The sequence below is a fragment of the Eleutherodactylus coqui genome, chromosome 2 (genome assembly GCF_035609145.1).
Source record: "Eleutherodactylus coqui strain aEleCoq1 chromosome 2, aEleCoq1.hap1, whole genome shotgun sequence".
NCBI classification, from domain to species: domain Eukaryota; kingdom Metazoa; phylum Chordata; class Amphibia; order Anura; family Eleutherodactylidae; genus Eleutherodactylus; species Eleutherodactylus coqui.
Genome location: NC_089838.1, coordinates 331456033 through 331470285, shown reverse-complemented (window position 1 = coordinate 331470285; position 14253 = coordinate 331456033). Strand labels below are relative to the sequence as shown.

The 14253-nt window shown below is 45.2% G+C and overlaps 1 protein-coding gene across 1 annotated transcript in view; it reads left to right on the top strand.

Moving 5' to 3' along the window:
• The window catches only part of LOC136613053 (NACHT, LRR and PYD domains-containing protein 1b allele 2-like), a 517886-nt gene that overhangs the window by 323492 nt on the left and 180141 nt on the right, over positions 1–14253 (top strand). The window contains exons 4-5 of the mRNA XM_066593875.1: positions 5078–5146; positions 5962–6246. Coding sequence (XP_066449972.1) covers positions 5078–5146; positions 5962–6246 — 354 coding nt within the window. The remainder of the gene's footprint in view (positions 1–5077; positions 5147–5961; positions 6247–14253) is intronic.

Here is a 14253-nt window from a genome sequence, read left to right as displayed (position 1 = left end):
GTAGAAGGTTTCTTATTTGCTTTGGAAGCCTGTTTGTAGGACCAATCTTTGGCGACTTGAAGGGGGCCTCCCTCCTTTGGAATGGGGAGGTTCCATTTTTTCAGCAACCCTATACCCTCTTCCGGTGAGTTAATGACATTGAAAGTTCCCTCTTTGTTGATAAGGAGCTTAGTTGGGAATCCCCATCTGTAAAGGATTTTGTGATTTCTGAGTTGTCGTTACTGGGAGAAACATCTTGCGAGCTAGCATTGTGATTTGTGAGAAGTTGGAAAAAAGTTTGATATCTTCAAATGGGTGGGGTAATTCCTTGAGGTTTCTAGAGATTTTCATGAGCTCGTCCTTAATATGGAAGAAATGCACTCTAGCTATCACATCCCTGGGAGCTCTTTCAGGGATATTCCTAGGTTTAGGGAGCCTATGAATTCTGTCCAGAATATGCTCCTCTGGTTTGGAATCAGGCAGGAGGGTTTTGATGAGATCTCTAACATATTTGTTTAAATCTTCTGGTTTAACTGTATCTGAGATTCCTCTAAACTTGACGTTATTACGCCTATTGCGGTCCTCCATGTCCGCCATTTTGTGTTTTAGATATTCAAACTCCTCTTCCAGTTTATAATGAGCATCTATAAGCTCATTATGTGAGCTAGTAATTTCACTTGTTTTGTTCTCCAAATGGTCCACTCTGTCTCCTAGGTCTGATATAGCAGAGCCAACTCTGTTGTTGAGCTCAGATAGGTCATTTTTAAGGGAGTCTCTTAATGCTAGCACCATGTTCCTTATAAAGAATTCGGATGCCGCCTGGCTGGAACATTCTATATTAAGAATAGGGTCTACAATCTCCCCATCATCTAGATTGTAATGCAATGAAGTGTACTGCAGGGGTTCCTCTCTTCTGGGTTTTCTTTTTTCAGGGCTCACTCTGGGGGAGACTGTATTCCTACTCTCTGCACTTGCTTGTGACTGTGTGGGAGAAGATGGTGACAGGCTGCCCGGGCCCCCCCCCCTCTCTTCTTTGCACTGGGCTGGGATGCCTTCCCCCCTCTCTGTTCCTGTTGCTCTGTGTGAGACATATCCTGTGCTGTAATCTGAGAGGATTTTATCTGCAGGGCTTGCCGAGGAGGCGAGGGCCTAGGGGAAGCTCTCTTTTCACTGCTCTTAAGTGCTGGGTCCCCCCCTCCCACTGCCTCCGACTGCTCACCATGCTCTGCTTTGTCGGCCATGTCCTCCTCTGTTGGATCTCCTGCAGTGCTGCGCGCTGGGAAGAAGTCTGTTAAGCGCTTGGGACCTGTCTTAGGGCGCCCACCCACTGGTGATTTTTTTCCCTGCGAAATTCGCAGCATTTTTTTCTCTGCAGTGGTCTATGGGACTTGTAATGTTAAAATCGCGATCGCGCAAAATCACAATTTACCGCGAAATCGCGATTTTGCGCGATCGCGATTTTAACATTACAAGTCCCATAGACCACTGCAGAGAAAAAAATGCTGCAAATTTCGCAGAGAAAAAAATCGCCAGTGGGTGGGCGCCCTTAGACTGTCTCCTCCTTGTCAGCATTCTGTGCAGGACACCTTCAGACACCTCCAGGGTAAGTTTTGCGATCCTCTGGCGTTGCTGTGGGTTGCTTTTGGTGTGTTAGACAGCAGATCTAACTAGCAGACATCTGCCATTAGAGCCATCCAGGCCACGCCCCCCAGCTTTTCCTATTTATGACATAATCAATGCTCGTGCCAAATGTCACGTTTCTATGACACGGGAAAGTGAGAAAAATACATTCCGTACGTAAAATTTGGACGCTAATTCTTTTGCGCATAGAATTGAATAATCGAGTTGGGACCCATTAGCTTTTCCTATTTATGACATAATCAATGCCCATGCCAAATTTTAAGTTTCTATGTGAGAAAATTACATTCCGTACGTAAAATTTGGACGCTAATTCTTTTGCGCATAGAATTGAATAATCGAGTTGGGACCCATTAGCTTTCCTATTTATGACATAATCAATGCCCGTGCCAAATTTCGAGTTTCTATGACATTGGGAGGTGAAAGAATTAGATTCCGCACGTAAAATTTGGACGCTAATTCTTTGTCGCATAGAATTGAATAATCAAGTTGGGACCCATTAACTTTTCATATTTATGACATAATCAATGCCCGTGCCAAGTTTTAAGTTTCTATGACATTGGGAAGTGAGAGATTTAGATTATGTACCTTAAATTTTGACGCCAATTCATTTGCGCTAGAATTGAATAATCGAGTTGGGACCCAATTACTTTTCCTATTTTGGAGATAATCTATGCTTGTGCCAAATTTCATGTTTCTACGACTTCGGGAAGTTGGAGAACTTTTTGCGAGTCAGTCAGTCAGTGAGTCAGTCAGTGAGGGCTTTCCTCTTTATATATATATATACTAGCTGATATACCCGGTTTCGCCCGAGTTAATTTGGTAGTGGTGTTTATCTGGTGTTCACGCGGTAAAGCTTATGAAGTCGTGGTTACTTTAGAGATACTGAGGAAAAAAAATATGTTCACCATTTTGCATAGTTCTCTGCGTTACCCAGGAAATACCACGGGGAGGCAACCATGCGACGTTTCCTTTATATAAAATGACATCAGGAAGTGAGAGAATTAGATTACGTACATAAAATTTGGACACTAATTCTTTTGCGCTTAGAATTGAATAATGGAGTTGGGACCCATTAGCTTTTCCTATTTATGACATAATCAATGCTCGTGCCAAATTTCCCGTTTCTATGACACCGGAAAGTGAAAAAATTACATTCCGCACGTAAAATTTCGACGCCAATTCTTTTGCGCTAGAATTTAATAATCGAGTTGGGACCTATGAACTGTTCCTATTTATGACATAATCAATGCTCGTGCCAAATTTCCCGTTTCTATGACACCGGAAAGTGAAAAAATTACATTCCGCACGTAAAATTTTGACGCCAATTCTTTTGTGCTAGAATTGCATAATCGAGTTGGGACCCATTAGCTTTTCCTATTTATGACATAATCAATGCTCGTGCCAAATTTCCCGTTTCTATGACACCGGAAAGTGAAAAAATTACATTCTGCACGTAAAATTTTGACGCCAATTCTTTTGCGCATAGAATTAAATAATCGAGTTGGGACCCATTAACTTTTCCTATTTATGACATAATCAGTGCTCATGCCAAATTTCCTGTTTCTATGACACCGGAAAGTGAGAAAATTAGATTCCGTACTTAAATTTGGACGCTAATTCTTTTGCGCATAGAATTGAATAATCGAGTTGGGACCCATTAGCTTTTCCTATTTATGTCATAATCAATGCTCATGCCAAATTTTAAGTTTCTAAGGCATTGGGAAGTGACAGATTTAGATTATGTACGTAAAATTTCGACGCCAATTCTTTAGCGCTAGAATTGAATAGTCGAGTTGGGACCGTTTTACTTTTCCTATTTTGGAGATAATCTATGCTCGTGCCAAAATTCATGTTTTTACGATATCGGGAAGTTGGAGAACTTTTGGCGAGTGAGTCATTGAGTGAGTCATTGAGTGAGTCATTGAGTGAGTCATTGAGTGAGTCATTGAGTGAGTCATTGAGTGAGTCATTGAGTGAGTCATTGAGTGAGTCATTGAGTGAGTGAGTGAGTGAGTGAGTGAGTGAGTGAGTGAGTGAGTCAGTGAGTGAGTCAGTGAGTGAGTCAGTCAGGGCTTTCAGCTTTATATATATATAGATAGATAGACTAGCTGATATAGCCAGCTGCGCCCGAGTTAATTTGGTACTGGTGTTTATCTGGTGTTCAAAATAGTAAAAGTATATATACCTACTCTGGGGCCTGGACACAGCAGCTTCCGTTCAGCAGGAGGGAGGGGCAGCACATGATCAGTCCCTGCCCGCCCATGTGAATGCGTCTCTCCTCCTCCCCCTGCTCTTTCCTGCTTCCTCTCAGGCTAGCGGCTCTGCCTACAGCGTGATGAAAGCTGTGCTGCAGAGCAGTCAGCCAATAATGCACTAAATGTGCATATGTGTATGGCAGAGGGCGGCCTCGGGGCTCCCTGAGCGCAGGGGCCGGGTCGCCATGGCGACCCCAGCGACCCCTCACGCTACGCCTATGGCTATCGTTCACAATTTCAAAGAGGGTCGTTGCCTGGCCCTGCCAACCCTCTGCAGTGTGTGCCTCCGGTTTCTCCTCATCGCAGACGCACTTATAAATAGACATGAGGGTGGTGTGGCTATGAAGTGAGCGTGTGGCATGAGGGCAGCTGAAGGCTGCGCAGGAAAAAAATTCAGTACGCTGTGGACGCAGGGTCGTGTGGGGGGGGGTTGGACAGTCATGCCAGCATGTCCTTGGTTGCAGGTAGTGGGGTGCTTGGCTAAGATGTGCCAGCGCGTGTGCCTTGCTGATTATGGCCTGTCCCAAGTAGTTAGTGGGGTGACCGTCAGACTCTTGCCCCCTTTGTGGCTTAATAGTGGGACCTGGGAGCCTCAGATGCACCCATGCATGCTGCCCCTGCTGTTCCCTATCAGTTTCTGTGGTGTTTCCATGACTTTCTGTTGTTTTCAGGTGATTCACAACCTCCCCTATCCGGAGCATCGGTCACCCTGAAAAATGCTCGAGTCGCCCATTGACTTCAATTATGTTCGTTACTCGAAACGAGCTCTCGAGCATTACAAAAAGTTCGACTCGAGCAACGAGCACCCGAGCATTTTGGTACTGGCTCATCTCTATTTAATATTAATTAGCATTTTGGCGGTGAGGGATAACAAACCGCAGATCTGCCATTACTCCTGTAGTTGTACTTTATTATGGGGTTCCCTGTATTAATGACATCTTTCTTCTGTGGCACAATGTGATTACAGCGATTCCACATTTATCAGCTGTTCGCTATAATTGGTTCCTCATACAGCTGATATAATCCTACAAAGTACCGGACTGTGTGTGAGTGCGCCGAGAAGAACTGATGCTGATTGGGCGGTGAAGGGCGGTTACTCCTAATATCAATGTAAATTAGAGTCCTCTTCTGTTCAGTCTTTTGTTAATTGACAAAAATCAAATATTAGCACTTCTATTATAAAAAGCATTCTTACTTTGCAGCATTGGAAGTTCAGTTACGGAGTACAGGAAGAAGCCATGATTTGGAGAAACACAGGGACCCCTTGGAAGGTGAGTGAGGTTTCCATTCTGTATGGGACTCGGTCCCAGTGGAGGACAGTATGTTGTCACTGATGCACAGATTCCCGCCACGTGAGTCTGGCCTCGAATGACTGACTTGTGTGCTGCACTTTATGGACTTTGCAGACTGTGACGGACACGCGTAAGCGTTAACTTGATGGCCTACAACGTGTTGATATGTTAATGATCTGTACTGGTTGTCTGGGGGTTATTAATGGGCATGTACTGGGATGACAAGGTCCCTTATGGAAGCGCGACCGGCTAAAGAGAATCTATAATAAGTGATGTACTGCCGTTTTGATGTACCGTTCACTCGTATGGTGGGGGCTTGTAATTTATGAGTGATGGTAGATTTATGATAGAGACAATCTGTATTAATTGCAGACATTTTCTTTCTTTGGTCCTTGAGGCCGCGAGGATAGTGCAAGACTGCGGGTCTGGAAATGTTTAGTATGCTATATACTGATGGAGACCTAATGATTCAGTTGGGATTCGAGTGCCTTTCCAAAAGCCCCAACATTGTAAGTGTGACTTGCGGTTCAGGTTATTATGCAGCGTTCCGGTACCGTCTGTCCTACGGAGCGGGAAGAGTATTCTGGGGTCAGTTCAGGGGAGTTTATTAATATAACCATAAGCTGGTCTGTCCGCTGCCGCGCCGTCCTGTCCTGTTGTCCCACCACTACCCGCCACATGTAGACAGAATGTCCTTCTCTGCCGGCATCACTGACATCATCTACTCTACAATGACATCATGACGTTAGATTAACCCTTTCTCCTCTGTGTGATTCTTGTATTTGTCTCTACAGATGGAGGTCACTTTATAGACCGACACAGAGAGGATCTAATTCACAGAATAACGAATGTAGATCTAGTCATATATGATCTGCGCCGTGAGGATCTGCTGACAGTGGAAGAGTGTGACAGTATAATGAGACCAAGACACCCCGAGGAGAAGATGAGACGTCTGTATGAGAGTATCAGAGACCGGGATTACTGGGATAAGGAGGAAGTTTATCGCTCTTTCTACAAGCACAATTCTCGTGTCATCGATGACCTGAAGATGCGGGAAGCTGAATCCCAGTTAGAGGAAGGTAAGTGCTAACATGATGGGAAGAAGATTATATCCAGGAGACATTTATCTTACATTTATATCTGGGCTGTCAACAGGATTTTTTTCCTTTTTCTGAACAATCACAGACAACCAACATTTATTTCATTGGAAAACCATCCTAATAATGACTATAAGTGATTCCTGCCTGTAGCCGGATACTGATATGATCTCATTACCAGCAGTTACTGTGAGCTGGACAATGACAAGAATTACAGCCGTAATAACCGGCTGAAGTGTGAACCACCGCAAATAAAAAATCAGACAGAGTACTATTTTCAGGGATGCTGGAAGAACGTGTGCTATTTATATGGGCTGTCCAGGAATTTTTTGACAGTTGGCAGCCCTGATTTGAACTGTATAAGTATGATGAAGGGGTCATACCAAGATCACAAGTTATCCCCCGTCCACACTAAGCTCACAGGATAGGGGGTAACCTGCTGTTTGGTAGGGGTCTCATTGCTAAGACCTTTAATGATCTCAAACAGGGGGCTCTCTGTCCCCCCTTCTGCCTGTCACTCCGGGGTTGGCTCCTGCCCTGTAGTGACATCAGAATATATGGTTATGCAGATATAAAGAACTGGTATGTCACCGCAGCACTCCAGAGAAAGTTAGAGAGGCAACAGGATAGGCATATTAAAAGCAGCGCATTAGATACCCCTTTTGGGATGAACGCCTTCAGTCACATGGGGGCTGCTCTGACAAACCAGGAGGTTGGTGAAGTCATTACAGCATGAACAGTGTGAAACCAGAAGTAAAAGGAGTGTAAAGGAAATGAAGGGGGGGAATAAAAGGAGAGAAACTATATATATATATACGCACTATATGAACAAAAGTATTTGGACTCTGCATGTTTTTCCTAAAAAGTGCTTTATTATTTTATTTAATAACGTGTCGGTCCTCCTTCTGCTTGTATTACACGAAGTGTAGGCAGACTTTCCACAAGTCCTCTGTAAGTCTGGGCAGGGATAGCTCGCCCTTCCTCATGCCAGGCTGTGAGAAGAGATTGTTGTGAAGATGGACGTGGGTGGCGATGTCGAACCCTTCACTCCAGTTCGACCCACAAGCACCCCATCGAATAAATGAATAGTTATTGCAAAATGAGCAGCTTTTTATTTCACCCATGCCATTCCCAGCATACCTTTCGGCAAACTTTGCCTATTTGCTGATTTTCTGCAGTGTCCAGGGGGCATTATTACCAATTGGGGGCATCATTCTGAAATCATTCCAGGAGGTCAGTAATCACAGTCTCAGGAGCAGCAAGGCTTCTGGGTCGCCTAAGACACAGGCCCAGTGTCAGCCGCCATGTCTGCTATGGTGGTAGTTACACCTCTGTAGGGCACATTGCGGACCGCAGTCTTTTCGCTAAGCCCTGTATGTTTTTTTTTTAGAAAAGTAACAAGGATGGCAAAAAAGGGCAAAAACTGACAAATATTCTCACATGTGCATTTACACAATGTGGCGTTGGGTAGAGTAAGATTTAAGTTTGTCGTGACGCCAGCCTGGATACGGGTAGGAAGGTCACACACAGAGGAGTAAATTACCGGATGTCACCGAATCACAGATTTCTATAGACAGACCAAAGCTTCTACATGCAGATGAGACAATCATGTGGGGGCTGCAGGGGTAAACAGAGGGGTTTTCTTTAACACCTTAGTGACTGACCTATTTCAGGCCTTAAAGGGAACCCATCCTCACAAGATCCATGTTAGTCCCCCGCACCGTGTAATATAGCATCCCCCACATAGGAGCAGCCAGGAAACAATATAGCAATAACTGCAAATACTCATATTCTTCGTGCCCCGCATGCAAATGTGCGGCCTTAAGTCCAAGAGCCGTTCCAAGTCCTCAGCCCTCCAAGTCAGCAGATTATATACAAAGCCCGGCCTTGTCTTCCTCTCGCTGTCGCCCCCTGTGTGAGGATGTCAGCGCTGCTATCAGCGAGAGGGCAGCAAACTAAGGTATCTACACTCACTGCAACAGTTGTTTATACTCTTCATCATAATCAAGAAGATATCTGAAGCAGCGCTGTGTGTGTAGAGGAGCTGTACGTGTATATAGAAGAGCTGCCTATGTGAGTGTGCTGTAGTGGCCCCTACAGGCCCCTCCATAATGTATGCATGCATTTGTCTTGTACCTTTGTATTGTCAGTGTCTTTCATATTGAGTGAATATGATGTGTATTGCATAGCTGCAACACTGAATGGGTTAACTGTCTGGTATGTGAGATGTCTGAGAAATGTATCTTGTTATTTGTTATGTGATTGTGTTTCTTATATGTGCAAGGTGTGTGCGAGGGTCTTCTGTTCTGAGCTTACATGAGAGAGGAGTGTCTGTGGAGCTGAAAGTGAGCCAAACAAACGCCATTAGTTCTGTGTGGTGCGGAATGGCAGGTATCCCTAACCTTCCTTGGGCCTGCTTTACCCGGGTGATGCCAGTGATGCCCTGAACCATTGAGGAGAAGAGTCAGAGTGGAACCGCAATGCAGTGTGGAGTGCCTGCCAAATGTGCGTGCCGTTCGGTAGAGAGCTGGTGGGTGTAAAAGAGTTTTTGCTGGGAACAGAACCCTGCAAATAACTGGGACTAGAGTTTCTTCTGATATCCTATGATTTCCTCCCTTTCATACCACTTTGTGATTTTTGCACCATTTTCCTGCTGGCGTGAATGGATTCCGTTGGTTGGACTGTAAATAGTTTTCTACAAGTAAGCGAGCTCTGCTGATCATTCCCGACTTTGCTAGCTAAATATTCCCTGTGAGTGTGAACCACTTATTTCATCATCCGGATTCATCGCAGAGGAAGGAATGGTAGTGTCACCAATGACAAAGGACGGTTAAAGGTAAACCATATATTGGCTTACCCCAGTGCAAGTTCTCTCCAGTGGCACTTTGAACGGGTCCTGTGCTACCCTCAGGGTGGGAGATGGTAGAGCACCGTAACAAGGCCCACACTCTACCCCGCTGTCCCATAGGCTTTAGGCCTGCTCTTCGGATGCTGCAGGGCGCGTGTAGAAGAGCTGTGTGTGTTTACAGGGTTGTGTGTATGAGTCTGCGTGCAGAAGAGTTGTGTGTGCATATAACAGAGCTATGTGTGTATATAGAAGTGTGTGTGTGTGTGTGTGCATAACATATATAATAACATAGTATGTCAGGCAGAATGAAGACAATGTCTATTCAGTTCAACCTATTTCCACCCTCTAGTCGATCCAGTGGAAGACAAAAACCCCAAGAGGCAGAAGCCAATTAGCCCATTTTGGAAGAAAATTCCTTCTCAACTCCATAATGGCAGTCAGTCCCTGGATCAACATTTGATAGTTCCTACCTGACTGTAAGTCCCGGACCTACAAACCCGCTGGTCACCAAATGTCTCTATCCTGTAATATCCTTCTGTTCTAGAAAGACATCTAGTCCCTCTTACACTCCTCTACGGTTTTTGCCATCACCACGTCCTCAGGCAGACAGTTCCACAGTCTCACTGCTCTTAGTGTTGGTGATGAAACCTGCTTTCTTCTAGACGTAGCAGATGACCTCTTGTTACCGACGCATCTTTTTTTCCAGGGTGAATAATCCTAATTTTTATACCTCTCTGGGTATTCCAGTCCTCTCATTCCATTTATTAGTTCAGTTGCCCTTTTTTGAACCCTCTCAAGTACTGCAACATCCTTACTGAGCACCGGTGTCCAGAACTGTGCACACTATTCCATGCTGGGCCTGACAAGTGCCTTATATAGTGGAAGAATAATGTTCTCGTCCCTCATCCCTATACTTCTTTTGATGCACCCCAAGACTTTATTAGCTTTTGCAGAATCTGACTGGTATTGGTTGCTCCAGTTAAATCTACAATCCACTAGTACCCCAGGTCTTTTTCCATCTCACTTTTCCCTAGCAGTACCCCATTAGGTGTATATTGGTAACATCCGTTTCTCCTGCCTATGTGCATAACCTTACATTTATCCACATTGATCTTCATTTGCTATTTTTCTGTCCAAGCCCCTAGCTTGTCTAGGTCCTTTTGTAGCTGTACATTGTCCTCCGTTGAATTAATTGTCTTATATAGTTTTGTATCTTTTGCAAATATTGACATTTTACTGTGCAGCCCCTCTATCAGGTCATTGATAAATATATTGAACAGAATGGGGCCCAATACTGAGCCCTGTGGCACCCCAGTAGCGACGGTGGCCCGATCAGAGCCCAAACCATTTATTACCACCCTCTGCTTTCTATCTCTGAGCCAGTTTTTTACCCAGATACACACGTTTTCACCCAATCCAAGCTGCCTCAGTTTATATATTAGCCTATTATGCAGCACAGTGTCAAATGCTTTAGAGAAATCCAGATATATGAGATCAATAGACTCTCCCAGGTCCAGCCTAGTGCTTACTTCATCGTAGAAGCTGATCAGATTCGTCTGACATGATCGACCCCTCATGCACTCATGCTGGTGAGTTATACCATTGTTCTCCTTGAGGTATTCTTGAGAATATTGTCCCAATTAGTGTTAGTGATAGTAGTTCTGAGCTGATCAAATTTTGCTTTACTAAAGTTTAGTTTTTTTGTCGCTCCCTGGCAAAGTTTCTTATTGAATGATAGCTGGAAATTTATTATTTTGTGGTCACTATTTCCCAAGTGACCCTCAACCTGCACCCCCACTATTCGGTCCGGTTTGTTAGTTAGTATTAAGTCCAGAGTGGCCTTCCCTCTAGTTGGCTCCTACACCAGTTGGGTAAGGTAGTTATCTTTACCCAAGAACTATTGTTCTCAAGAACTTAACACCCTGTGAGATTTGCAGGTTTCTTTTTCCCATTTTATATCCGGATAAATAAAGTCCCCCATAATAATTACTTCATTGCGGTTTGACACCTCTTCTATTTGCCTTTATAATAAGATTTCAGTTTCTACTGTTGCTTTTGGTGGTCTATAGAAAACCCCTATCAGGATTTTTTTTTTTTTTTCTCCTTGTATTTCTACCCACAGAGATTTCATGTGTTCATCTCCTGACCCTATATCCTCGGTATTAGGAACGATTTAACGTACAGACACACTTTCTGTTCTCCACGGTCTCTTCTAAAGAGATTGTAACCCTGTAAATTCACAGCCCAATTGCACCTGTTATCAAGCCACGTTTCCGTTATTCCAACTATATCGTCATATTCATCAGTCAATCTTGCTTCAAGCTCACCCACTTTGCTGATCAGACTTCTTGCATTCGTGGTCATACAATTTATATGGTTGTTATTGTTCTTTTTGCTACTAATAGTACTACTGGCTGTTCTGTCACTTCTAACTGTACTAACGCCACCCACTGCTCAACCCCCATTCCTATTACTTAGCCCCAGGTCGTTATTGACATGGTCTGTCCCCCTGTTTCTCTTTTTGCCATCTTCCCAGTCCCTAGTTTAAACACTCATCTAGCCTTCTAGCCATCTTCTCCCCCAGCACAGCTGCACCCTCCCTATTGAGATGCAGCCCGTCCCTATGTTAGAACCTGTAGCCGACAGCAAAGTCAGCCCAGTTCTCCAGGAACCCAAACCCCTCCTTCTTACACCAACTACGGAGCCACTTGTTTACCTCCCTAAGGTCCTGCTGCCTTTCTAGTGTGGCTTTTGGTGCAGGTAGTATTTCCAAGAAAACTACCCTGGAGGTCCTCGCCCTAAGCTTGAATTCTTGGACCCTGAAATAGTTTTTGAGGGCCCTCCAGTGACCTCTAATTTGTTCATTGGTGCCAATATGCACCATGACCGCTAGATCCTCACCAGCCCCAAGCGTCAGGAAGACAACAAACTGTTCTACGATCCCAGTCTTTATGGCAGATTGCCCTATCTGTCCTCCTTATAATTGAGTCCCCCACCACCAGGACCTGTCTAGTCTGCCCTCCGCTGACGTTCAGAGGGCATGTCGTGCTGCAGCGGTGCTGGCTTTGTAATGGTATCTCCCTCATCTGCCAACTTTGCAAACTTGTTGGGTGGTGCCAGTTAAGGACTAGCCTCCCTGATTTTCTTCCCTCTACCACTTCTGTCACCCAGCTAGCTGCCTGGTCCCCTTGCTTTTCTGTACTGTCATCCGCCCCTGCCTCTATCCCAGCGAGTGCCTGCTCAGTGAGCATCAAATTCCTTTCCATGATGCCAATGGATCTCAGTGTTGCCAGTTACTCATTTAGATCCAGGATTTGGGCTTTCAAATGTGCGACTTGCACGCATCTTGCGCAACAGTATGCACCCTCGATCGGCTGATCAAGGAACACATACATTGCACAAGTAGCACACTGGATGACATTATCAGGCATGGAGCTCATCCTAATGGGGCTTTATTATTTATGTGTGGAAATAGTAAAGATTAACTAGATCACACCCCAAGCATGCCTCCAAACCTGTGCATGACCGCTCACGCACCTCTGCCCATGCGCGACCCCTCAGGCACCTCTGCCCCTGCGCGACCGCTCACACTTTTTTTTCAAACGCTCACACACTTACCACTTGCACTTGTTCAATCACCCAATTATGCTTCACTTACACCCCACAAACAGACACTTACATTGTTTCTCTACACTTACACACTCTCACTCTTACACCCCTTCACTTAGTCACAGTCACACACTTAGACCCACAGACACACGCACATACAGAATGTACTTATCAGCTCCTGTCAGCAGCTCCGATGATGTCACCTGTCCGACCTCTCTCCCTGCGGCCATGCTGTCTGGCCTCTTGCCGTGCCACTCCGCTCCGCTGACTGTTACTCCTTTTCTCTCCTTTTCAGCTGCTGGATGTATCCTTCCAGCGACCCTCAGGTCTTATTGCGGCTTCCGCTGACATAACTTCTGCCAGCTTACTTCATTTCCGAATAGAGAACAGCTGTGTGTGTTTGTGTGTGTAGCATCCCACAGGCACCGAGACACAAGGCACATGCTGAAGAGCTGGCAGGGTAGAGATAGCACTTGTCACAGTGGCTCTACCAAACTCCTCCCCGGAGGGACGCATGCAACCTCTGCCAAGGAACTGCTAGGCCTCTTCCAGGAAATGCTGTGGCAGCGGTTACCTGAATAGATGAGTTCACACATAGCCGAATTGTAGCAGAAGTTCCCCTGCAGGATATGCACAAAATACAGAGAACTGTAAGTGATTGGGATGGAAACATCATTCACTCACAACGGAAAATAGGGTTTTGTTGTCTAAACCTGAATTCTTATAGTTCAAAATATATGGTAATATATTAATATTAATTAGCATTTTGGTGGTGATGGAAAAAAAAAACGCAGATCTGCCATTGCCCCTGTAGTTGTACTTTATTATGCGGTTCCCTGTATAAATGACATCTTACTTCTGTGGGTCAATATGAATATGGCGATTCCACATTTATCAGTTGTGAATCACCTGAAAACATCAGAAAGTGATACAAAAACACCACAGAAACGGATAGGGAAGGGCAGGGGCAGCATGCATGGCGGCATCTGAGGCTCCCGGGTCCCACTATTAAGTCAAATTGTGGGCAAGAGCCTGGCGGTCACCCCCTAACAATGTACTTCGGACAGACCATAATCAGCAAGGCACACGCGCTGGCACATCTTAGCTGAGCACCACACTACCTGCAACCAAGGCCAATCACCATCTGTGGGTGACACCGCTGCCTCTTCTCCTGAGTTACATGCTGGCATTGCTGTCCAACCCCCTGCACGAGCCTGCATCCACGGCGTACTCAAATTTTTCCCAGTGCAGCGTTCAGCTGCCCTCATGGCACATGCTCGCTTCATAGCCACACCACCCTCATGTCTTTTTATAAGTGCATCTTGGATGAGGAGGAATTGGAGACACACACTGTAGAGGGCTGGCAGGGCCAGGCAGCGACCCTATTTAAAATTGTGGACGATAGCCCACAATGCTGATGAGAATTACTGATAAATTAACGGATGATTGTAATTCCAATCCCATGCCGCCTCCGTCACAAAATTGTCTGGAGCCACAAACGTGGGCATAAAGGGGACTCAGGTGCCAGCACT